A 25,394-nucleotide genomic window follows, 5' to 3' on the forward strand; every position below is an offset into this window, starting at 1 on the left:
ACACTAGGGCTTTGTAAAATATGTAATTTTAAGAATGTCAATGTGTTTCTTAGCGAATTTTATAAACACTTTGCTGAATCTGTTATCAACACTTCCCATTCTAAGAGAAATGGCACATATTTCGGTGATTGTTCTACTGGTTACATTTTTGTCTGTCATTTGTTTGGGTTTGATGTAATCTTGATACTGCTAAAATTTAAAGGGCTGTTGACAAATTTCACATAGCCTAGGATTGCCTGTTCTCCAAATATATGGATCATGCATCAACAGTACTAAATAGCCTTACTGTTTTGCCTAAAAGCGTAGCTAATTTATATAACATTCTCTGTCTAAAGGGAGGTCTTTGGAAGGGGTAGCATATTTTAACGTGCTCCTTCTTTTTAAAGGGATGCTCAGATTTGAATAGCAGTACTTGTTGATCAGTGATATTATTGTAGCCAAAGGATGCATGAGTGGTTTAATAGGAAGTTTTTGCTTCTAAACTCTTGATGAAATGTAGTGTTCTACAGAACTGTGTGAAGAGTGTAGTTTTTTATTCTGAAATGCACTTGTACACTTTATTTGAAAGGTCTGAATGGATCATGAATACATTTAAGAAATAAATGATATGTCACATGTTTTCATGTCTTGTCTCAGATGACTTTCATGTAACTGTGTGCTGATAAAGGTGTGTTTGCTTTGGAGTAGGTGGGTGTTTTTTCTCTTATCCTTAGTGCTTTAAATAGTCTTGTTTGTACGCAATTGCCAAGAGCAGGAAAACCTTCCATCACGCATTTTTTTTTGTTTATACTTTATCCATACATGATGTAGGACACTGTAGGCAAACTCCTCTTTATAATTTTCCTGTGGGAAACTTGAGCCCTAAAAGGAAATGAACACAGCTAAAGGGCTGGATATCACAAGGGATTCACTTTTATTTTTAGGATTGTAATATATTGCCATATTTGGACTGAAAATATGCTGTATCAATGCACTATTGTATCAAATTGCAACTGACTGGCCATTCTGAATTTGTCTAAATTATTCATTTTTTTTCACAAATACTATTTGTCTGTGAATGGTGTTAGCTCCAGGTAATGCTTATATTCTGGGTTTAGCACTCCTTGTGAGAAGTTACCAAGTATATTGCTTTCAACTCTTTGAAAATGAATTTTGTAGTGTTTCCTTAAGATCCTAGTAACAGGTGTAATTCTTTTTACTCAAAACTTATTGCAATAGTTTGTGACAAATGCAGCGAATGCACTCTGTGTAAACGACAGTGTAAATATTTATCAGAAATAATCTGGAGAATGCCATTAACCTGCAAAATAAACTTGGTGACGGACTATCTTAGTAACACTAAAAATAGATATTGAGAGACTTCTTAATATTTTAGGGTATATTTAAAATGTGCAGATCTGCTCAGAATAACATTTCCGTAATATACTGTCATATTACCAGTGTTGCCTATCCATGAAAGCTTCAGCCAGTTTCGGCCTTTTCTGCTTGTTGCAAACTGGCAGCTGGCTTGTTGCTCTCTTAAATGTCGTATTCTGTCTTGTAACAACATGCCACATGCTGACCAGAGCCTCGAGGAAGCATGTAAAATTCCACTGATTGAGTCTCTCTACTTTCCTTCTCTCAGGAATCTCTCTGTGTGATAGATCTTTGCAACATCAGTGGGACCTCCCTAAGAAATAATTGCAATCTGAAAATTGCTTCCATTAGCGCAAGAACGAGGATCAAGCAGAGCTTGGTTTTTATTTTCTTAGGGGGATAGTGTTCAAACTCAGACTTATATCAAGAAAATTGTTGAGAAAGATGCTTCACTTTGTACTTTATTTAGCATTTCTTTGGAGTGATTGCTGTAATTCTTTTAGCTTTTGTAGTGGTTTCATTTTGATAATCTTTAAAGGCTTAGAAGTCAAATCGCTTTTGTGGTAGATGTCTCACCCTGGTGAACAAGCTTCCAAATTTTAAATTCAGATCTGTCCACAGCCAAAAAATCCCCAAACCCAAAAGCTTGAACCTCCCCATTTTTGCTGTTTTTGAAGTTCCGATGTCTAGGTAAAGGCAATGGCCGTATGTATGTTGTCTACCTGTATTTTCTCCATTAGACTGGTGATACAGTCTGAAGACATCGATCAAGATTGTTACTGCATGGTATTATTTGCAAATCCTGGGATACTTCCGGGAAAATAAGGAGCATGTTAAATTTAGAGGAAAATACGAGAAAAATGTCCTTTAAATTGTGGTACAGTTAAGAAGTGGGAACAAGTATGTTTTTATAGAAAGACTGGTACAATAAATGAGTTTGTATCTGCTGCTCTGGATCCTGGCTCACAGAATTGCTCATCTTGTTTCAGTTTGAATCAGTTCGAGAGAATTTTTTTAGTGCAACTCCAATAGTATTTTTCAGTGCATAAAAGAGGGGGAGGAAGGGGTATGTTCTTAGTCTGAGCATCCACATTTTCCTGCTTTCCTTCAGAGCATTGAACTGTTATGAGAATTTTAATCTTCATTACACTTGCCTCAGTTCTCATGACTGTTTTCATTCTGTTTTCTTTATTACCTTCTTTTTCTTCCTGTCATTCTTAGCTTTCTATTTTTCAATCCCAGTTTGTGAAGGGTGTGGGTTCAGAAGGGTTTCCTTCAGTTCCCAGTCCCCTGGAAGCATGAGAAATTGCCCATTGAGCCAATTCTCACAGCAAGGTATAAAAATAGGAGTAAAGAAAAGGTTACACAATGCTTGGATTGCAGCAGTTTGTACTAATGGAGAGATTTCAAAGCCATGGTTTGAAAAACATTTTTTCAAGTTTATCATTTCCGTATATTTTTCTCTCTCCAAGCTACGTTTCAGCAGCAGGAACTAGCTTTACGGACTGCTCGAAGAATGATACTGAAACATAGGAGTCAAGTGCTGAACAGTCACGCAAAGCCAGAGAGAGACCATCTAACTACTACTTTTTAGTTAGAATAAGTCATTTGCTTGAAAGAGTTTCCAACCAGATACTTTTGCCTCTACTTCTTAAAAAGTGGATTAAAAGGCAAGTAGATTTAAGATTACTTTCCATAATCTGTACCACTGCAGCAGAACGCTGGTAACAGTCAGGAAATGCACTTGTTTCGTGCCAGGAATCGCTCTCGGGAGCGGCAGGCAGAACCTGTGCTCTTGCAAAGCAGAGCACTTTACTGTAATTCAGTCTTGCAAACTTTTAAGGAACTGAAATGCTTAAGAGTTTTCAGAATTGGTTTCTGAGCGTTGCTTTTCTGTGTGTCAGACTAGCTAAAGTTAATGGATTGTCATTAACTTACCTGCCTTTGACTTAAAGGGCTTATGTTTGTATGAAATTTCTTTAACATTGGATTTTGTCTGCTTCTGATTACCTTGTAGTGAGGCAGACCTCTTTAGCCTGTTAATTATTACCGTACTGAAATGCTGTTTAGTACTTCTGATACCATTTTCAAGACAATCCAATAACTTGATTTTATTAGCAGTATAATGTTTTCCTAATGAAATGCCTGTATTAAGCTGCAGAGAGGAGTGCTAAACTTGGATTACAGTCAGAAGAGAAAAACAAGTACACTATGGTAATTTCATTTCTATTTGTTTGCAATATTGTTTTAAGAAGGAAGAGATCAACTAAAAGCCATATTTAATAATCTTCATGCTGATTGCATCATGTACTATATAAATCTACTTCCAAATCTGTTCTTTTGCCTAACAAAAAGGTTGCTTATTTGGAAAGAGTGAAACTTTAAAAAATAAAATGTTTCTTCTGTTGTGATTCCACAGTATTATCTTGCATGTGTGCAGTGTTTACCTGGAGCACTGCTATGCAGTGGTCTCAGCTGTGAAGGCAACTGGCTTTTTGTATGTTCAGTCCTTGCCAGGGAAGCTGCCGAACAAGGGAACCTTCAAGCGTTTCCGTAGCAAGAGCTGCTTAGTGGTTATTGTGGTGTCTCCTCAGGGAATAACCTACTACCAAGGAGCTCTTGCTCTCCTTAGCTGACTGAGAAAGGCATCTTTTTCAATTGTGAAAAAAAGGGACTAGTTGTATCCAAAAAGAAAAAAACCCAGAAAAACAGATGGGTTTGTTTTTGTTTTATTTGAACAGTCTGGTGATAGCAGTGGTTATAGAAATCAGCTAGGTAGTGACTGCCTCAGATGAGACAAGACAAGACATTATGGTGAAGCACATGCATTAAAATCTGGAAAAAAGCCTCATTGCCAGTGAAGGGTATTTTATATTTGAACTCTCAGCCTATCTCCTTGGCTTTTCTGATTTTAATGAAGATCTGCACTGCACAGCTGGAGCTCTTCCCTGAGAGGAAGTTAATAGGCTGAATGTGCGGCCGTTTCATGAGACCTACTAGAATTTTGGGTCTTCGTTCGGATATCTGATCATCTTTCATGACTGCAGCACGGTATAACATCATCAGTACAAAGAGTGCAGCGATTCTTTAGTCTGAATGAAATAAATGGGATAAAATGGGCTTTTGGCTGTATAGGAAAAGTTATCTCATTGTGATAAAACTTCGCTTTACATGTTAGGGATCGGTCACATTATTTGAAACTTAATTAATCAAAAATCACAAAATATGGCATAAAATTTTAGAAATTCACCTGAAATTGTAGAAATCCATGCAGGTTTTTCAATTCTGTATTATAGCCACAATCTCAGATTCAGAAGACATGCTAACATTGCCAGTCACATGTTGGCTAAATTAAGTGTTCTAAAGACAGCTTGGGTGAGTGATTTCTGTTGTAAACTAATCATAGAATAACTTAGGTTGGAAGGGACTTTTGGAGGTCATCTAGTCCGACCCCCTGCTTAACACAGATTTGATCAGATCAGGTTGCTCAAGGCCATGTCTTGTCAAGTTTTGAACACCTCTGAGAAAGAAAACTGTATAACTCCTATGTTATGTGCTTCAGCCCATGGTCATCCTGATGGCCTCTGCTGAGCTTCGTCCAGTATATCAGTGTCTTCCTTGTACTGGGGAGCTTCTCTGGGTAACCTGTTCCAGTATTTGAGTATCTGCATGGCAAAAAAGTTGTTCCTATAGCTAATCAGAATTTCCTATGATCCTACTTGTGTCTATCACCTCTTGTCCCATTGCTGTGTACCTCTGAGAGGAGTCTACCTCCGCTTGTCAGCTAGTTGCAGAGAGCAGTAAGGTCTCCCCTGAGCCTTACCTTTTTAAGGCTGAACAAGCCCAGTTCTCTCTTTCTCTGCTCTTATGTTATGTGCTTCAGCCCATGAGTATCCTGATAGCCTCTGCTGAGCTTCGTCCAGTATGTCAGTATCTTCCTTGTACTGGGGAGCCCAAAACTGGACTCCTGATGCGGTCTTACAAGCACCAAATAAAGAAGGATCCCTTCCCTGGACCTGCTGGCTAGGCTTTTGCTAATAAAACTCAGGAGGTGGGTGGCCTTCCTTGCTGCAAAGGCATGCTGGTGACTCATTCAACTTGTTCAACTTCTAGATCCTTTTCTACAGAACTGCTTCCTGCCTGGTAGACTCCTGCCTGTATTGTTATATGTCTTCCTGTAACTCCACTTCTCCAGCTTGACCGCTACTTCCAAATAATTGCCTTACCCTGCAGAGTTTTCACTTCTCTTTCAAATTTAGAGTCATCCATAGACTTCCTGAGGGATGTTCCAACCCGTCATCCAGGTCGTTAAGGAAGACACTAAACCGTACTGGTCCCAGTATTGATCTTGAGGAATGCCACTAGTTACTGGCCACCAGCTGGACTTCACACCACAGGTCACAACTCTTTGAACCCAGAAATCCAGCCAATTTTCCACCCACCTTGTTGTCCACTTATACAGTCTGAATCTCACCAATTTGGTGATAAGGAGACTATGGGAGACCATGTGAAGTCAAGGTGTACAACATGCGCTGTCCTCTCCTTGTCCACAGCTCCAGTCACCTCATCATAGAAAGCAGTGAGATTGGTCAGGCATAATTTGCCCTTAGTAAGTCCATGTTTCTGCTCCCAACTACCACCTTGTCCTCCTTGCATTTAGAAATGTCTTCTTAGAGGTATGTGGTGCTGCTGACACAACGCATCAAGCTCTGGATGGTTCTGTTTTTTCCATCCACATGGAAGTAGCTTCTTGGTCTTCTATATCGCATAGGTGTACCTTGTAAGGTAACATTTGGGGAACTATGTAAAATCTTTTGACAGTGATTTTCTGTGTCCTTGGTTAGTAACCTTTTTGTTTGTGTCCCTCTTCAGTATATGTGTGTATGTGGGGGTTGTTTTCTAAAAATATATATTTCTTACTATCGTTTCCTGTATTAAGGAAGATCTCTATGTATGAACTCTTTTCAATGGTTTCTTAGATAAAACATTTTATTTTCTAACTGTAAAAACTAAAACATACTTCTTTCCTGCTTCCAAAAGATGCCCAATTTTCCTTGCAGTGCTATGAGCTCTGGCTTAAATGTCTATGCTACGAATAGTTTGCAAAAAATGAACCAGATAAGATGGATCAGAACATTTCAGTTAAGTGCCTAATACTGGCAGAGACCCAACAGGGCATCAGTGTGGGAATGGCACCTGCTTATGTTCCCAGTCTGGACTTGAATCTGTTGTAGAGGGCAAATTAGGTTATGCTGGACACTTCTCACAAACATTCCTGGTTTCTCATGATGTGGCTGACTCAAACCTCTTCCTTCCATAATCTAGGAACTTTTTTTTCCAAAGTACCTTTCTAAGGGAGCAGCTGGAATCCTGCTAGTCTGTCCTGAGAGATACTGACACTTCTTAATAGAGTGGAGTGTTTGAGGCCAGTATTGTCCACTAATTTCAGGAAGATTATCTGGTGTTAAGACCAGTTCAGATAGACTTAGAAAGAAAAAGCCCCAGGTTTCCCTTTTACTATTCAATCTATTTAATGGTTATGCTTTGTCAAATTTCTTTTTACCAGGCGTTTCTGCTGCGTTTTGCATATGACCCATACTTGATGCAGACTTGATTTTTTTTTTTCAGTCCATTGTTCATGGTTAATGTTTTCTTTTGATTGTATGCTATTTGTTTTCATTCAGCTTTTCTAGTGTCTTGCACATCTAAAAATTATTACACCAGAGCAATGTGGAGAGCAAAGCGTCAACATTCTCATGCAGAGATGCCCAGCTGTTGGCAGCTGTTACTGCATTACGTTATATTTTGCTGTGTGGTGCTGTCTTTCTTGGGATCATACTTAGTTATTTAGTTTTCTACTTTGTCTAATTTTGCAGAGGGAGTGAGGAATGGTTTCTCCCACTGAAACTATGGCATGGAAATTAGGACAGTTGCATGCAGTTACCTACAATTGACTGGTGTCCTCTGCAGTCCTAAGATAAAGAATATGTGACTGGCAGTATGTGTGTTCAGTACAGTCTCAAAGACTACTGTCTGTATTGCAATGTCCTGGAATGCTTTTTCCTGCCACACACTGACCTTTCCCAGATGTGCTTAGGTGTCTAAATCTATCAAGATTGTGATCTGGAGCTGCCAGTTTGCAGGCAGGCTGGACTTCTGAGTACACTGTATTTTCTTAAATTCCTAACAGTATATAGAACATAATGCTGATCTCCTAACTCTCAGTTCTAGCATATTGCACTTTATGCTTTTTTTCTGTTTTAATTTATATCACCTGACTTTTCTTTTGTGTTTTTTCCAATAGGAATCTCCCCAAGACAGTGCTATCACCCGAGACATCAATCGAACATTCCCTGCTCATGATTATTTTAAAGATACTGGGGGAGATGGCCAGGACTCACTGTACAAAATATGCAAGGTATTGTTTAAATTCTTATTTACTACTTTTGGTAATTTATACTGTACATCATTAACAGCTGGAACCCATTACCTGTGCAGGCTGTTTATATATTACAGTTAACTGTGCCATGGAGAGCAATTATGGCATCAGACTCTGGATTGTTTTTTTTATTATAGGTGTTCATCTGTTTATACTGTAATTCAGATAAGAGTCCTAAAATAATAAACCTTTCTAGATTCCTGAACACTCAGGAGTTTCTTACAGAGACTTCATGTGATTTCAGAAATGACAAACTGAATCAAGTTGGACAAATTATCTACTGCAATGAATTTGAGGGCTAATTCCATACTGATAGAGAGCAGCTCATCTTTGGCTGTGGCATTCTCCCTATTTGTCAGTATTACTTAAGTTATCCTGTTACTCAATACTTAGCTTTCTTTTATGCTAGATACAAAGGGCTGATTATAATTGTGTACTTTGAAGCCTATTCTCCACAAAGTAAATCTTTTTAGTATTGGTTTTACATTTTGTTTTTTTGGTTTGCTGCTTATTTTTTCTACACATTCAGTCTGAGTGAATATATTACTGTAATGTGGTGGTCACTTAGATTATGAATTGTAATTTGGATCTCAGTCTAGTTCCTACTAGATTGTGATCTTAAAACCATGATGATATTATACATCAGTATTCGTAATGTTTTTTCATCAGAAAAGCAAGGACTGAGTTATGATAGAAACTGAAACTTAATGCATGTTTGAAGAAAATGTAAAGGAATTTGCCTTGTGTTTTGGCATAAATAACTTTCACTTGTTACAATGGTAAACTGGTGAACTTGCACTGCACTGTGTCCGTACCTACTGAAATAAAAGGCAAAGCAGGGACACATGCAGGAAATCACACTGCTGTGGGCTCTTGAAAAAGACATGTTCTGATGCTGAATATGTCCTTTATGTGTGATATTGTCATAAGCTGTGAAAGCAACATTTAAATGAAATCAATTGAGTTCCATCTATTGGCTTTCTCTACATTCTTTAATGAACAGCCCTAAGCCACATTGCACTGAGTGATTTGGAGCAAGCTGTCTCTGTTGAAAGGAGGACTGCAGAGACAGGAACATGACGGACCCTCAGGTAAAGGTTAAAATGCAGTGAGAGATCTAGGGGAGTCCATCCCTCTAAAGCAAGAAAGCTGCTGATCAAGTTTAAGGTAGCTGGTTAGAGATTGCAATGGAAAGCTCTACATGTGTCTGTGACCAGCCCCTCTGGCCAGCACTGTTAGAACTCTTCTTCTGTACTTGTGTAACAGAAATAGCTAAACGATTTGATTTGAGCGCATCAAACAGGGAAAATGCAGCCATACAGAAAGTATATGGAGTTTTTTTCAGAACAGTGCAAATGTGGATAACTGCCTTTCTGCAGTTTACCCCTCCATATCAAAACCAGTTGTAATCCAAACAGCTCAGTGAAACTTTCTCAAATTGTGACTGATTAAATAGTAGAACCTTCCTCTGAGATACGTTAGTTTTGCAGAGAGAAAAGACATAGGGAAGAATACATAGTTACATGTTAGATAGTTGTCTTCAGTTTTAAAGACAACTATGTACTCCCATTGCTGTTATAAAGCCACAGGCGTGTATTTAGGTTGTTCACGAAAATGTGGAAATTAACTGTGAATATGAACAGCTTGTTTTATTTGGGTACCTCAACTGGAATATTTAAGCTTCCAGCACTCTCATTTTCTTGTGTTCTGGAGTTTCTTTCCCTTCCATATATGATCTAACATCCTGGTAGCAGCTGGTTAGAGGTAAAAGCACTCTGAGAACTAGTTTAACAGACTGCAGTAGTCCTGGTGCATCGCTGTAACCAGCCACTGCTGCTATATGTTGCAGTTTGATTTTCATGCAGGTTGTCCCCTCATTGGAATGGCAGGTGGCAAACCCTTGAACATTTTATGGTGCTGTGTTCAATGCAACATTTTATTTTGTGTTTTTTTTTTTCCCTTGAGAGACAGATACTGTAAAATCTTTTTTTTTTTTAATTTTCTTTTTTTAGGCCTATTCTGTCTATGATGAAGAGATTGGCTATTGTCAAGGCCAGTCATTTCTTGCTGCTGTGCTGCTTCTGCATGTAAGTGATGGGATTTTTTTTCCTGATTTGTTTTGAAGTTTGAAACTAAATACTGCTCCATTTGTCTGGGACAAACATCAGTTACCTGAACTAGTGGAGTTGCAGACCATATATCTGCTTAAATGTTGGTCAGTAATGACCAACGACACTGTAAAAGTTTCTGTTAAAGGATTTCAAACTTAGATTTAAGCTTTCTATTGGAATCAGTCAGAAATATGAATGGTGATTTTGGTTTATGTCTTATATACACCGAAGTGTATTTGTAACGTTGATGTTGGTTTACTAGGACTCAGTGCTTTGAACACTATGCTGCCTTTATTTGGGCTATTGCCTTGCAGGCTTTTGTGTTTCTTGGTTTTAGAGGTTAGTCAAGGATAAAAATAGTTTTTTGTTGCTCCTCTTAAGATACGCAAATAGGCTTTTCTTTACTTTAATTGTTGTTGGTAGAAGTGACCTCAACATAGTAATACCCTTTAATTGCTTGGGTGTTCAGAAGCCAGACAGCTTTATGGTTACTGTAAATCAAAAGCAAAAGTTTTAGATTCACTTATGCTTGGGAAGCATGAGAAAATTAGAAATCTGTACAAATTATTTATAGATTGCTCTTAAAAAAAAAAAAAAAAAAAATCTGCTTGTTACCAGTGTCTCTATTACAAGCATCAGTAGTTGAAACTGGACAGAGTTCCTAAGACCAGTAGGATCTTGTGATTTCTTTTCCCTAGCTAATTTTGAGTGTTGTTGCTACCCCAGAGAACTAAAGATAAAGACTTTGCTGCAGTTTGCAGTGGAACAGGAAGTCTGGTTTTCAGTGGGGGATTTTTCAGAGATTTAAAGTCAGTGGAGGATGTGGAGGACATTGTAAACTCCACTGTTTGAAACACAAAACAAATGGCCAATAACAACCTTTTTAGTTTTGTTAACTGTAATCTGAAATATATACTTAATGAGAAATTAATACATCATTACTATATTGAGTCAGATCAAGAAGGGCGATCTGTTCTGATCTGAAGACCCGAACACTTTTACATACATTTGCTTTCTTTTAACATTTTGATTGTCATCTGTCCATTCTTTAAAAATTTCCATTGGATTAGAGAGAGTCATAGTCAAGAATACACTATGTATTGTTCTAGAGTTCTTTCCTTAGCAATAGCTGTTGCTTCTGGGAATTCAGTGTGCATTAAAACAGGCTGTTTCTCAAATAAGCTTTCTTTTTAAAGAAAGTCAGCCTTTGGGGTGTAGCTGCTAGAGACAATAAATTTTTGAAAGAAATGTTGCAGAAAAAGAAATTAAGTTTCTGCAAGTCCTTTATTACCGTATTGAAATGTCTCAGAAAAGTGTTCAGATTTAATGGACTCCGTCTGCAGAGTAATAATAGAATTCTGGAGATGGATGTTCCGGCCTTTCCAGGAACAAGAGTTTGACCTGAAGTTAGACTTTACTGTGGAAATATTGGAACTGAATTTTGGTGTCAGGAAGAAATGTCTAAACACTGACAAGCCATGATGAGTGTTTCTTCAGCTTTTGGCAGAAAAAGGAGGCAGAACTTTCCCAAATCAATGCTGAGTTGTGATAAATGGAAATTTCGTTAGCAGTAACTGGTCTCTCTTATTCATAACTTCTAAAAAAAAAAATCAAATGTAATAATTTGATTCTAAAATGTAAATATGTTGTTAAAAATAAGGGAAAGATCCTGTTTAACATCCTCTAGTACTACAACTTCTGTCTTAAACATGTAGGTGACAAGGGTTTAGGCTACTCAAATTCTGTGTGATTGCATCCGATTCTGACATGATTTGGACAAAGTCACCAAGGCACAGAACTGCTTTGGTCTTTATGTCTGAAAATAGTATTTTTTACTTGGGTGGCTGAGAGGCGATGTGTTCCACTTCACAAGAATTAAACACCGTTTCTAACACTAGCTCTCATTTTGTGTGTTAATATTCTTGTTTACCTTTAAACCAGTTAGGACCAGATTAAAAGATGATAATAATTTGACTTTTTTGTAAAAGGGAGGGGATGCAGTAAGGGCAAATGGAACCCGTATGAAAGACTTAAATACTCTATGATAAATACACCTTGCTCTCTCACAGATGCCTGAAGAACAAGCTTTTAGTGTTCTGGTCAAAATCATGTTTGATTATGGACTCAGGGAACTTTTCAAACAAAACTTTGAAGACTTGCACTGCAAGTTCTATCAGCTGGAGCGCCTCATGCAGGTAAATGTTCATGCTTGTGTGAAACGAATGGATCAGAACCTGCAATTCAAACCATTACCCAAAACTGGCAAGCTGTCATATACATGAGTAGTGTCTGTAGCCTCCTAGTAAGCATGGACTATCCATACTGGAGGGTTTTAAGATTGAAGAGTGCTGTCTTGAGCGCAGCGTGAGTGTGATGCCACTGGCAGTGTGCAGTAAGAGTGTAGGCAGGCACATCTGACCAGTTGGAGTGGCTCTTGTGTGGATGGTTGTCCCAGTGACTTCTGAGACCACTGCGCACGCACTGCAGAGTGGCTTTGCAGCACCAGCACATCCACTGTGTGGAATTCCTGGTGGGCTGCGAGCTCCGAGGTGGAACTCGTTGTGCGTGCGATGCAGTGTCATTCGGCGCATCCACGGTGGCAGCTGGGCTTCAGCATCCTTGGAAGCTCCTTGGGTGCGTCAGCCTGCTGCCTGGTGGGCACGGTGGATGCAGGAGCCTGCCTTGCCGCACTGATTGTCACTTTAGGGGCTCTCCCTAGCCTCACACTTCTGTGACTGAGGTGTCATCTGCAGCTCCAAAATAATGTAAATTAATTTTCAACACTTAGTCAATTACTTTTTTCTTTTTTTTTTTTTAGGAATATATTCCTGATCTGTATAACCACTTTCTGGACATTAGCCTTGAAGCGCACATGTATGCTTCCCAGTGGTTCCTTACCCTGTTCACTGCAAAATTTCCTCTCTACATGGTCTTCCATATTATCGACTTACTGTTATGTGAGGTATGTGTTATAATTAGGAGATTTGTACTGTTAATAACATATGACAGCTTCTCTCCATCTTGATTCATGTCTTTGTTATTATGTGCTCTTCGAGAGCTAGAGCAGTGATGTGTTTTTTTCTGTAGAAGAATTATGTTTCTACAACAAACAAGAAGTTTTTGGCATTTTAAAGGTCTAAGTTAGAATTTAAAAAAATTTAATATATATTTATAAATATAATTTTATGTAAAAGATTATAATCTATTTCTTACAACACTGCGGAATCAGTGTGTGATTCTGTACAGTGCTCATGGGATGAAAGCTTGCAAATATGTGATCTTCAGGTAACAACAAACCTTTTCTGTAAGGAAAGCTGGTGTTACAGAGGAAAGGTTTCAGTGTTCTTTTGTTGTTAAATTGTATACACAATATGTAATACTCAATAACTGATTTTTTTTTCTAGAATACCATTGCATGAAGGCCTTTGCATGTAAAATTGGCCAGTTAACTCTCATACTGGTAATCTCACAAGCTTGGAGCCTTTTCTCTAGGAGACTTGAAGTGTATACTTCTTAGCATATAGTTAAAAACCAAAATTCTTTACATTGAGGTTTTGTACATAATCATTTTTATGGAAGTATATTTAGTAGTATTCTATTAAGTAATATAATTTGAATCTGAGCTTGTTAACATGAACAAATAAAGCACATTTTGTAATGAAGCATCCTTGCGTTTTCTGGTCAGTGTTTTTACCCTTTCTCTATGTCTATCTGCTTCTTGCTTTGTCCATGTGCCAGTGTAATAAAAAGCAACAGATGGTATCTAGAAAATCAGTTCTATTTGTTTAGAACACATCTTATATTCATAAATAGTAAATGTGTTCATAGGGAAGTTTTTTTAAAAAATTAATCATTTGAAAACAGCAGTGAAACCAGAATAATTCAGTGAGGAGGGAAAAAAGCGTCTTGAAATAAGATGAACAGTGTGTCTTGACTAATGAAGGTACTCCTTAAGAAAATATATTCTATTACTATTATTAGTCTATTATAAGGGCTATTTTTAATTGATTGGATAATATAGATGAAGACTGTCTAATGAATAGTGGCAAAGTGAATGTGATGGGATTCTGTTCTAAAGTAAGTCACTTTCTTTTTTTGCTACAAGATTTTTTTCAACATTTAAAAACTGGAAGTTGATAAATTAATGCATAGATTGCTGAGTTTGAATTCAGTGTTTTCAGACGTTGTTATATCAAAATTAAATGATTGTGGCTTGACCAACTGGGCAGTAAAAAATAAAATGAAGTATGACAATAGTGCCTGCATCATTTAGGAGTTTTGAACTGGTAAGGAGGTGACAAAACCTGTGTTGGAATAGTATTTTGCTATGTAGAAATTGTGACTCAGTAAAGATTCCTTCCTAATTATTTGCACAGTCATTCTCTGGGTCTTTGATTTACTGTAACATTTGATTACACTTGTATCCTCGTTCTTGTTTTCACAGAAAACAAGACAAAAAACAAAATCCACAAAATATATAAATATCCAGGCTTGTAAATATTGAGAAATTAATTTATTTTCTCATTGTTTTTCTCTGCAGGGAATAAGTGTTATCTTTAATGTTGCACTGGGATTATTAAAAGTGAGTATCCAACTTTAACATTTTATGCATCGCTGTGTGTAGTATCAGAAATTAAGATGCCCATTAGAAAAATATTATGATTAAAAAATACAACTGCCCCATTACACGTGTGGTTGTCTGTCGTGCTCTGCACAGGGCAGCATGGTGGAGGGGTGGGGTAAGGGGCAATAGAAGGTTGGAGAAATGGAAATGCGTATTATTTGCAGAAAGCTAAAAGATAGATACAGTGTTGGGAGCTTTAGGAAACTGCTGTTGTTTTATTGTCTCTGGGAATAAAGCAATTTTCCAAAATCTGCCTTGCAGTTATTGTTTTTCTTTTCCTATTTCTAGACTACCAAGGATGATTTGTTACTAACTGATTTTGAAGGAGCTTTAAAATTCTTCCGTGTACAGCTGCCCAAGAGATACCGTTCAGAGGAAAATGCAAAAAAGTTGATGGAGTTAGCGTGTAACATGAAGGTAAAGATGTGGCGATAGCAACTGTGAGAATATCTTTGATGTATACGGTTTCAGCACCTATGTGCAACTTGCTTGTTCACATGTAAATACAATGCAGATACTTTGTAGTGAAACACAGTAAACCCCAGATTTCAGAGCGGTATAGGCCTGCCCTGAGAACTCAGGAAAGAGACTGCCTTTCAGAGAGTAGTATTCAGTGCTCCAAAAATCAGACCACTCAAAAAAAATTTAAATGACTAATAGCACTAAAATAAAATAATTAAAAGCATCTCTGCATTTCTTTGCTAAAATCTTTATCCCATAATAGCTTCAAAAAGGGTGATATCTTTCATCAAGATGAAATGAGGAGATTTAATTTAAAAGAGAATAAATAATGCAGAAACAGAATATGGCCATCTTTTAGTGTGTGTGTGTGTGTGTGTGTGTAACGTTAATGTACTGCAAATAGGCAGCGCATTAAAATGTACTGATAGATTTACAGATCTAGGGAGATGAAGGATTGTGAGCTGACATTTAAAATTTCTGAGAAATCAAGCTAGGAAAAGGATCTTGAGCTTTATATATTCTTACTGTGAGGTTCTGATCGTTGTTTTCTGATGGGGAATGTATGCTACTTTTTTATTAACAATTTAAGTGAATTTTCCCTTTCAAGACCATTTCATAGTTATAGTTTATGCTGCAGGGTAGCTGAAAATAACAGGTTAATCCGTTCTGACCTTTGTAGCTGAGGAGGGTCTCCCTTCCGCTGAAATTAAACAAAGTGCTAGCAGATTTGTGTGCTGTCTGGAGCTGCCATGATTGGGTAAAATTTGGTAGTAATGCAGAAAAACAGTTTGTCACGAGCAGCCCAAGTGGGAGGTTTGCAGCAATGGCTTCAAATGGCTTCCTTGGCTTTTCATTTGGGTGGTGGAAACAAGTGCAAAAGATGCTACAGTTGGAGCTAGAGCTCTGGCATGTGCAGTACAGTGAGTTTTAGCTGTGCAGATGTTTCTGAACATGAATCCTTGGTAAGTGCCTGCTGTTTTCTGTGAGGGTGTTTTTAGGCTAACGATCTAATCCAGACTGTCTTTTAATGTGATCATCACAGCTGTTTGAATTCTCCCTGAAGCTGCTGGTTAACTGTTCTTGCAGTCAGTGTTACCAAATGTTTAGGAAATATGAAGAATAATTGGAATTTGAGTTTGTACCCAGAGGTAGTAGGAAAAGTATTAATGTCCTACCGAAAGGACAGCTTACATGTAAGCATTTACCCACTGCTGTAGGAAATCAGATAGATCTGAACTGTGGCAGAGAACTGCTGAGGCTGAAATAGCCTGACAGTGCAACATTTACGTTGGTTATGTTGAACTGAAAAATACTTCATGATACCATCAAGGAGTTTTTGACAGGCATGTGTAATCTGAAGAAAGCAGTTTGAGTGATGTTATACAGTTTCGTGTATATTAAATTTTGGCCAGATACACTGGTATGATTCAAATTTTCTTTTTTTGCTTAAGCTTTGCTGCAGGAACACTTCTGTAGCATTAGTGCTTAAGTACACAGCTTCCCAGGTGTGTTAACATTCAATGTTTCTTATACTCCTGAAACACGTTTACACAAATCTATCCATCACAGGATAAATATTCTGCATTGATTTTAGGCATGTCTTACATGAAACAAGCGTAGGGACTGGGGAATAACCAAGAAGAAAGTAAGGCATTTCAGCTCATCCAATCATTAAACATTAGCCATAGGTTTGTCATTAAATGCGTGTCTGGTTAAGATAACGGTTGCATTTGTCTTTCATATTTCAGCATAACAACTTGTTCCTCTCCCCACTGCACCAAAATTCCCTGCATTCCCAGTTACATGAGTGTGTGGTAGGCAGCGAGGCTGTGTGCTGCCTCCTTGCGTGGGGTGTGTTTTTGGGGGGCTTGGAGGGAAGGCTTCAGGGAGAGCACAGGCTGGGCCGCTGGGCTCTGCACAGATGCTTACTGCTTCTGTATTTCACCCATGCGTTTTTGCTCTAATTGCAGTGCTGCACATCACTGCGTTTTTGACCTAAAATATAAGCCCTTTGCTGTCAATAGGAATCTCCAGCTCTTTGTCTGCAAGTGTTTTTGAGCAGAAAAGAGTCTGATGTCAAAATAAATCATTTATAGGAAGGGAGAGTTAGCCTGGCTAAGGCACTGTGATTACAACAGCATCCTTGAAAAGGAGGTCAGTAAATGATGAGTTGGAGACAACGCTCGATTCTTACGGTTGCTCCTCACTGTCGCAGTCAAATGTTGACAGAGTTACTGCTGCTTTCTGCACCTCTGAAAAGCTACCGTTGGACTTGGGTGTGTGTTTCTGCCTTCTGTCACCATGCCAACCCAAAGGCCTTGCTGACCTTCCCTGAGCACCGGTCCCCCTCGGGCCCCAGTGTCAAAGGTTGGTGACAATAGCAATCGTTCTCATGATCACCTCATTATTAATATCTAAAGGCAAAGCCGGTTCAATGCATTCAGAAATGTGAAAGATAGAAACATAATGGTGTGACTTTTCTTCTTCTTATCTCACGTGGCAACTTCTCAAGATCCAGCATTGTCCATAGCTTGAGATTTGGTGTATGAAAACCAACAGCTTGGGCATTATTTCATCAAGGGTGAAGCAGTGAAATAATCTACTGAGGTTGTTGGCGTCATTGCCACTAAAGGGTTAATATTCTGAAGATTCCTCTTGAGTGGAAAGAGTAATTTCTGGGGTTGTGACGGGGCTGGGCTGACTTCTAAGGTGTCAACTGAAGTATGGTTAAATGTTTCTGTGCAGCTCTCACTAGAGGGAGCTTAGCTCCCAGATTTCCACAGTTCATTTCAAGTAAGATTATTTAATGATAAAATCAAAGATAATAGAAACTAAACCGTATTTTGCCTTTTGTCTTTCACTTTTGTATATATTTAAATCGTTTCATATCTCTATCAGACCACCTTTCTTTTTTTAAAGAGGAAAAAGTAGCTGTCACTGTTTATTAATTGGTTTACTAAAATAATGAAGATTTGAAATTTTATTACTAAATATTTAACGTAGATATACTAACGTACATGTGAAACACACACGGTGGACTGGGCATGGCCTGTCTCGCTAAACCCCACAGCCCCGTGTGGCATACGGGCTCTCGACGCTGGGAAGGGTGCTGGTCAGGACCTAGTACAGGTTCACTTTAGCGTTCTCTGTCCCTGTACGACTGCAGCACTACGCACAAACCGCAGAACTTACCGCCACCTTTCTGCCCCCTCACAGAAGGGGAAAGTGAGGCCCTGAGAGAGTCACTTGTCCTATGTTGTGCAGAACCCATCAAAGCTGGGAATGGATTTCCAGTCCTCTGAACGCTGGGGCAGGGTGCTCAGAGCATACGCGCGTCGGAGCTGCTGCTGCTTGCCTGAGATGCCGAGGCAGCTCTGGGGCTGCGTTGTTTTCTATCGAGCTTGAACAACACTAGCAGAAATGTCAGCTGAGCCTGCATTGCCCTTTCCGCGTTGGCAGGCTCGTGGAAAGTGAACCAAACACTCTTGCTAGTTCAAAAATTAAACACATCTGGTGGCTTTCAGCACAGTCTGTTTTGATGAGCAGTATTTGGAATAGCAGATATTTGTATGGTGCCAGGGAAAATGCAGGTAGGATGCTCCTATAGATTCTTTTCAAAGCTTTTCTGTATTCTGCAAAGGGAGAAGAGGAAGGGATACTTCCGCGATTATATTGAAGGGATTAGAATTTTTGACTTTCTAATGATTTTTCTAATCGTTGTCTAATGATTTGACACTCAAATTGAGTGAAGATATTAACTGTGTTTTGTAAAAAGGCAGGAACTGCCTGAAGCTTGCACCATAACCGTTTGTGAATCGTGTGTTCTTTTATTGATGTTCTGGGCAGGAACTAATGGGCTGCTTTAATTTAGATTAGTCAGAAGAAGCTGAAGAAATATGAAAAGGAATATCATACCATGAGAGAGCAGCAAGCTCAACAAGAGGATCCTATAGAAAGATATGAGGTAATGCACATCTGCCCCAGTCTAATTTAACACAAAGCACCTGTAGGAAGCCCCTACTTTGACTGCTTTTTCTTTCAGCTTTTAACAGTTATGTGACTGATTTTGATGCAATAGGGGAATCTGCTACAGAAACATGCAGTAAAGCTACATATACTGGCAATGGTAATTGGAATGGGTTTATTGTAAGCCTGTCTACACAATGAAAAGAAGAATAGTGTGAACTTACATTTTCGCTCATAAAACTGCTCCAGTAGAACCCCTTTTCAGCATTTATGTAATCAGTAATTCGGCTGATTACACCAAATGCCAGGAACAGAAAGAAAACTCCCAATTGACTAAACTCTCCTTTCCACTGATTATAGTCCTATCTTCACTCCTCTCCCCACTATCCAATGATACACATTGCAGTAAGTATATAATTTTAAATGTATTTTAATGTATGTATATATAGAAATGTAGGAATACATCTTATATAAAATTACGGATGCATATACATGTACATAACACACCAATACACGGGCATGCATACATACATTTATATATTTTAAACTCAGGATGTTTATTTGAACTTAATTTAGCATCTGTCTGTGTGCTGGGAATCATAGCATAAAAAATAGAATGGTTATCCCAGGATCCTCCTCTCTCTCACTTATTTGCAGCATGCAAATTTTATTTTCAGCCAAGAAAAGCAGTACTTGCGGGAACCTCCTGGCAAGATATTGATGGCTGAATGACACCCCCACCTATTCATTTTCCAAAAGCATTTCACTAGCTCAGCAGATAATAGTTAAGGAGAGTTACTTATAAATGCTTTATTCTCAAGGCTAATATTTATTTATTTTATATTTAAAATATGGCTAGCTGGTTTTGCCCTCATTGTATTCCGTGCTGGTAGAGTTGTCTTTTCATACTTGGGAGTATCTTTGTGCTCAGGTGCAGTAAGTACTGTGTTTAATAGACAAGTATCTGCTAAGAGATTCCCCTTAATTTCTTTTGTTTTGTTCCCCATAGCGTGAGAACCGGCGCCTACAAGAAGCAAATATGAGACTTGAGCAAGAAAATGATGATCTTGCACATGAACTAGTGACCAGCAAGATTGCTCTGCGAAAGGATTTGGATAATGTAAGACATTTCCTTATGCTCTCGAGTGGAGACAAGGTTCTAAGACTGATTCTAAGTCACTCCTCTCTTTGGAGGTATCAGTAGGGAGAACAGTGTTGTACTTTGTAAACTTGCCTTTTCTGTTGGCAGGACTGGTAAATACCACATTCTTTGTTCATCATGGGATGTATTTTCATTTGTGCCTTACCTCTAGAATTAAGGATTGCCTATATGTTTGTCTAAAGTTGGACTGCTTAAAATCCTGTCAGGTCCACACGTTGAGCGGGTGCAGATTTTGACTTTACGTGGGATGAGGGAGCACCTTTACAGTGTGTCTTTACAATGTGCTGCAGAAAATGGTATTACTGATGTGGATGGGGTAGAGTTATTTCTTCCATGTCTGTATTGCAGAATGATGATATGTAGGCCTGTGTCAGATATTCATGAGAAACAGGACCTGTGACTGAAATACTGATATACTAAAATACTGATATTCTGAAAAGCATACAGAGCAATCTGAGGGAAAGAAGGGAAGAAAGTTGCTTTCTTCTTTATGTATAGGGAAAGAAAGTATAGCATGAGCTGAAATAGTCAAGTCTTTGAATTACTACAGGGATAACAGGATAGATTCTGTATTCTGTTTTTCTTCAACTGATATTTCCATGAATAAGATTTCACTGCAAACAGGCTTTTGCGAAGTGCCTAAAAACTTTAATGTCTGAGTCTGGCTGTCAGTGGAATCAGGTTTTCAAATACCTCAGGCAACTCTGAAAATACTTCTATGGTTTGGATTTGGCATGTTGAAGTCTACCCATGTGAACTTGTCATCATTCTTTTTTTCCTTTCAGTAGAGCTCGGAGAAGGAAAGTGTTGGGTTCAGTCTGTGTTACAGGAATCTTTTTAAGCTCACTCTCCCGTTCCCTTCTTTGCATACTCATGTTTGGGGGATTTTAATGGGATATGGTTTTTTTTCAGGACCTACAGAGACTGAAAGATACTGGCTTTGGTAGTGCATCTGGTAGGCTAGAATGAATTCAGCCTATCTGCCTGGGGGGATGAGGAGTTCAAGTGCTGATGTTCTGCCATTCTTGGTCTGTACCAAGATAAGCGCATTTCCGAAATCTCAAAGGAAACTGGAAATCATACAGTGCAGGAGTTGACAGGCTATAAAATTTTTAGCTTATATTCTTCAGAGAATTTAAGCATTCCCACGGTCTCCTGGAAACTTTCTGTTAGAGAAGTATTCACAGTGCATGTTGATGGTAATGGATGAATGTTGCTCCTTATGAGGCTTGTTTTAATGACTTTCAAGTATATTATATCCACTGCCTGTTAGTGTTAAAATGTGCTATGAATCATAAAAGTGTGTTCCATGCAGAGTTTTCACAAAGCATTGGTACGTTCACTTCATATTATCTATGCTTTTTCATTTCATTAAAGGTAGCTCGTAGAAGGCAAGAAAGACTGTCCAGCAGCTGCACTCAGAGGGTGGACCTCAGAAAAAAATGTACTGAAGACATTTTTTGTACCAGTTACTAACTGTTGTTTGTGGCTGCCTGAGCCCGTGAGGCAGGGTCCTATATGCTGTGCTTTTATTTTGATTCATTTAAATAATGATGCTTTATATTGATTCATTTAAATGGAGAACTGAGAGAGGAGCAAAACCTTTGAGGCAGCCCGTTGTATGTGTAATAGTCATGTCTTCAAAGATGGTAAATGATGTTGGTAGCATTTGGGTTATTCCCCAGGAGAGGATATGTAGGTTTAATCCTACTTTAGGACCCTGATTAAATCTTCTAATTGGATTCTGAAATCGTAAGTTTCATTTCTACTACCCAGATGTCCTGAAAGAAAAGTACCAAAGGACATTGTGTAATACACCTTTTCTGATAGCTTCGTGGCAGGTCTGATATCTTGCAGCCCAGAAGATCAAAGCAAAGCATTTGGAAATACAAGAATTTCCTTAATTTCCTTTGCACAGGACCAGAAAATAGGTTTCATTCTTCTGCTGTTGTCAGACTCCAGCATCCCAGTTTTCTTTCATTTTAAAACAGCTTAAAACCATGTGTAATGAAAAGATGTTCTCTTTGCCTTTGTCATCTTTTTAAAAGGATCAGCAGGACTTTAAGGGTCTAAAATTCACTTTTTGATTTTCTTCTTTTGAAGGGAATTGGTACAGCTAGTGTCTGAACATTTTATGTACAGTTTGAGTTAGTGATCTATTTTTATGTGGAATTCATACACCTATTAGGAGGTAGTAATTTGCTGTGTGTCAGCTTGCCATGTGACAGGAAAAGATGTCTACCTTAGCAGAGATGGTTTTGGGTGGTTTATGAAGAGCTCAAGACTTTTCTCGTTTCTTTTAGGGAAATGTAAAGCTTTCCATCACTTTTATTTTTTTCCTAATACAGTGCCACCTTTGTATTTCCACTTACCCCAAAATATTTATCAAGCACCTGTTTACTGCAGCAGAGTATCTCAGGGAAAAAAAATATTTCATTTCACCCATTAGAAAGGCAAGATCACCTCCAATGCAGTAACGTGATTTAGCATCAGTTTATACAATGCAGGAATAGAAACTGGTGAGAAGATTACTTGCTCCCCAAAAAACACAACTATACATCTTTATTCTTTAAAAACTATAGTAAAAAAACGGATTGTACATTTTCTGGAAGATCATCTCTTTCCTTAAAGAAGCGGGTAGTTGTGGGTGATGATGTAAAGAGGCTGTCACATCTATTGTTAAGCCTCATTGAGGTTTTCGGTATTTTTAAAATGTCTTTGAGGCATTTTTAATGAATTTTGTTTTCACTGGAAGCTTGAGCATTTGCAAGTAGAACTTAGGTTTAAGGTTGTTATTAGCCTTTTACTGATACTGTGTATTGTGCGCTGTTCTGTGCCTTTCTATAGCTTCAAAATTTATCTGTCAAATTCCAGTCTTGGTGAGAAAAAAAAGTATTAGTTTTGTAATTGGATTTCTTTGGAGCAATCCCTACTCAAATTTTCCTAAAACTAATCACTGAATTCAAGGAACATTTGTGATGATGGAGTGTTGTGATATACTTTGCTAATTTTAATTTGTTACTGCTTTGCCATTGTAGATGGAATTTTTAAAAAAGTAATTTTCAGAATGTTGATGTTTTATTGTTATTAATACATATGAGGAGACTGTTTCTTGGCAGTGTTCTGCTGGAGCCTGCACCCAGGGGTATCTAGCAGCATCAGCACAGTAAGAAAGCCTCTCTTTAATGCTACACTCTACTGCATGTGTTTCAGGCAGAGGAAAAGGCAGATGCTCTGAATAAGGAACTACTAATGACCAAACAGAAGTTGATTGATGCAGAAGAAGAAAAGAGGCGCCTAGAAGAAGAGTCAGCTCAGGTTAAGGGCATTTCTGTCATTTTCACGTTCCTGTGCAGTACAAAAACAAAACAAAACAAAACAAAAAAAAACAAGTGTGGAAAGGGCTTTATGTTCCAAGTCATGTTCCTGCCTCTTTTGTAGTGTAAAGGACGTCAGCAAAGCAGAATTCCATGCTTTTCTGGCAGGTGCTTCATAGGGCAGTGAATTTTTAACTTGAAATTGCAAAGGCACAGATTGCATCAAAGATTGCTGCACAGAGAAGCAGCATAGAATTTCAGGCATCAGTATTTTTTTTAATACTTTCTTTTCTAAACTAGTCAATTTTTTCTAGCAATCAGAGCCACGGGAGTCCAGCTTTTCCCTGTTTGTGTGGAGCCTGAGCTAGACTGTTGTTCCATGGTGTAGAATGTAGGCCTGTGCAAAAGAGAGCGGGGTTAAGGAGAAAGAAGAAATACCATCTGATTATTTTTAAGACTCTACAAATATATAAACTTTTTTTGTTTTTTTCTACAGCTGAAGGAAATGTGTCGTAGGGAACTAGATAAGGCAGAGTCAGAGATCAAAAAGAACAGCTCTATTATTGGTGACTACAAACAGGTAAGCACAACTTAACGGTGATATATTCTGCTTCCAAATTGCAAGCCTTTCTTGGTATTTAAGGAGATTTCTGGAAATAAGTGCAATCTGTGCCATGTATTTCAGAGGACATTTTAGCTATTTTAAGTAGAAAGACAATTCCCTTTACCTCTGACATAGGTATTTGTAGGTTACCAGTCAGCACATCAGTTAGAGCCTAACATTGCTCAGTGGGCTCTTGTAATCCAAAGGTTTGCTTTGTTCCAAAAAATTCCCTCTATCTTCACTTCTATCAGAGGGTAATCGCACTTCAGAAGAATCATAGAGACCTGTTTCCATTCAAAGATTTTACTGTGGGTTTCATGCTCCTAGTCATAAGATATCAGGGGAGCAGATTCATGTATGTATGTAGTGGGCCCATAACCAATCAAAACATTCTCTTAAGTTTGTATCATACAGGTCTTGAGGGATAGATTTTTTTTTTTTTAAGCATTCTTCCTGTCTTGGTTGTTCCTTTATCCCAGAGACAACAAAAAGAGCCATGTTTTTCCTATACTCTTCTGACTCCTTTAGCAAGGCCAGAATACTAGTAACTTATTTTGAAACCACAGCTATTTCTCCAGTTTTAGAAAGGTATGTATAAAATGAGAAGAATATGTAGAATGAAAAGACTTAATACAGCATTTCTCAATTTTCCACACTTCTTCAGAGACCTTGAACTATCCATGTTAATATTGCTGTAGCATTGATTTGTACTTTAGCATTCATTTGAGAGAGAATTTACATTTATAAATGATCTAGTAACATAGTTTTGCTTCTGTTAGATTTGTTCCCAGCTGAGTGAGCGACTGGAAAAACAACAAACGGCAAATAAAGCTGAAATTGAGAAAATACGGGTAAGAGGCCAGGTAGCACTACAATATCCAATGTTTAAATCTCTCGACAAAATCATAGTACAGGATATGAAGTTTATTTCATGAGCAAAGGGAGGGTAGAAAGAGAGTTCCTTGTTGATTTAGAGTTTTGGGAAAATGATTACGAGGGGAGATCTTGCAGGAGCGATGGGTAGCTGTCAGCTCTCTCCCATGCCCATTTGTTTTATACTGGTGCTGGTAAATAATAACTGTTAATTGCTCTGAGGAGTCTTGTTTTTATTCTAGAGGAGATTCCTCTGGCTGTCTTATCATAAAGTAAGATGTAGGCGGTACAGAGCCCATTACTGCAGCAAGACAGTTTAACCAAAAATACAGCAGTATTTCTGGAGCCCATAGGTCTGGGCTTGGCTTGAGTTCCTGTTTGGCTGCGCTATGCAGGAGTTCCCAAGTTTCTAAGTCATTAGTGGTCCAAGCTGCTGTGCTAGAGCAGAGGCAGGAAAAGGCTTTGATCACATCACCAGCA

At 38.3% G+C, this 25,394-nt stretch overlaps 1 protein-coding gene across 5 annotated transcripts in view; it reads left to right on the top strand.

Annotated features, from left to right (window-relative positions):
• RABGAP1 (RAB GTPase activating protein 1) overlaps positions 1 to 25,394 on the top strand; it is a 78,588-nt gene that overhangs the window by 50,436 nt on the left and 2,758 nt on the right. For 4 of the 5 annotated variants that reach the window (XM_062590627.1, XM_062590628.1, XM_062590629.1 and 1 more), the window contains 11 exons: positions 7,661 to 7,774; positions 9,808 to 9,882; positions 11,976 to 12,101; positions 12,725 to 12,868; positions 14,447 to 14,488; positions 14,819 to 14,947; positions 18,864 to 18,956; positions 19,968 to 20,078; positions 23,334 to 23,438; positions 23,934 to 24,017; positions 24,821 to 24,892. In XM_062590627.1, coding sequence (XP_062446611.1) covers positions 7,661 to 7,774; positions 9,808 to 9,882; positions 11,976 to 12,101; positions 12,725 to 12,868; positions 14,447 to 14,488; positions 14,819 to 14,947; positions 18,864 to 18,956; positions 19,968 to 20,078; positions 23,334 to 23,438; positions 23,934 to 24,017; positions 24,821 to 24,892 — 1,095 coding nt within the window. The remainder of the gene's footprint in view (positions 1 to 7,660; positions 7,775 to 9,807; positions 9,883 to 11,975; positions 12,102 to 12,724; positions 12,869 to 14,446; positions 14,489 to 14,818; positions 14,948 to 18,863; positions 18,957 to 19,967; positions 20,079 to 23,333; positions 23,439 to 23,933; positions 24,018 to 24,820; positions 24,893 to 25,394) is intronic. The other variant, XM_062590630.1, reaches the window with a different exon arrangement.

The sequence above is a fragment of the Rhea pennata genome, chromosome 18 (assembly GCF_028389875.1).
Source record: "Rhea pennata isolate bPtePen1 chromosome 18, bPtePen1.pri, whole genome shotgun sequence".
Classification (NCBI taxonomy): domain Eukaryota; kingdom Metazoa; phylum Chordata; class Aves; order Rheiformes; family Rheidae; genus Rhea; species Rhea pennata.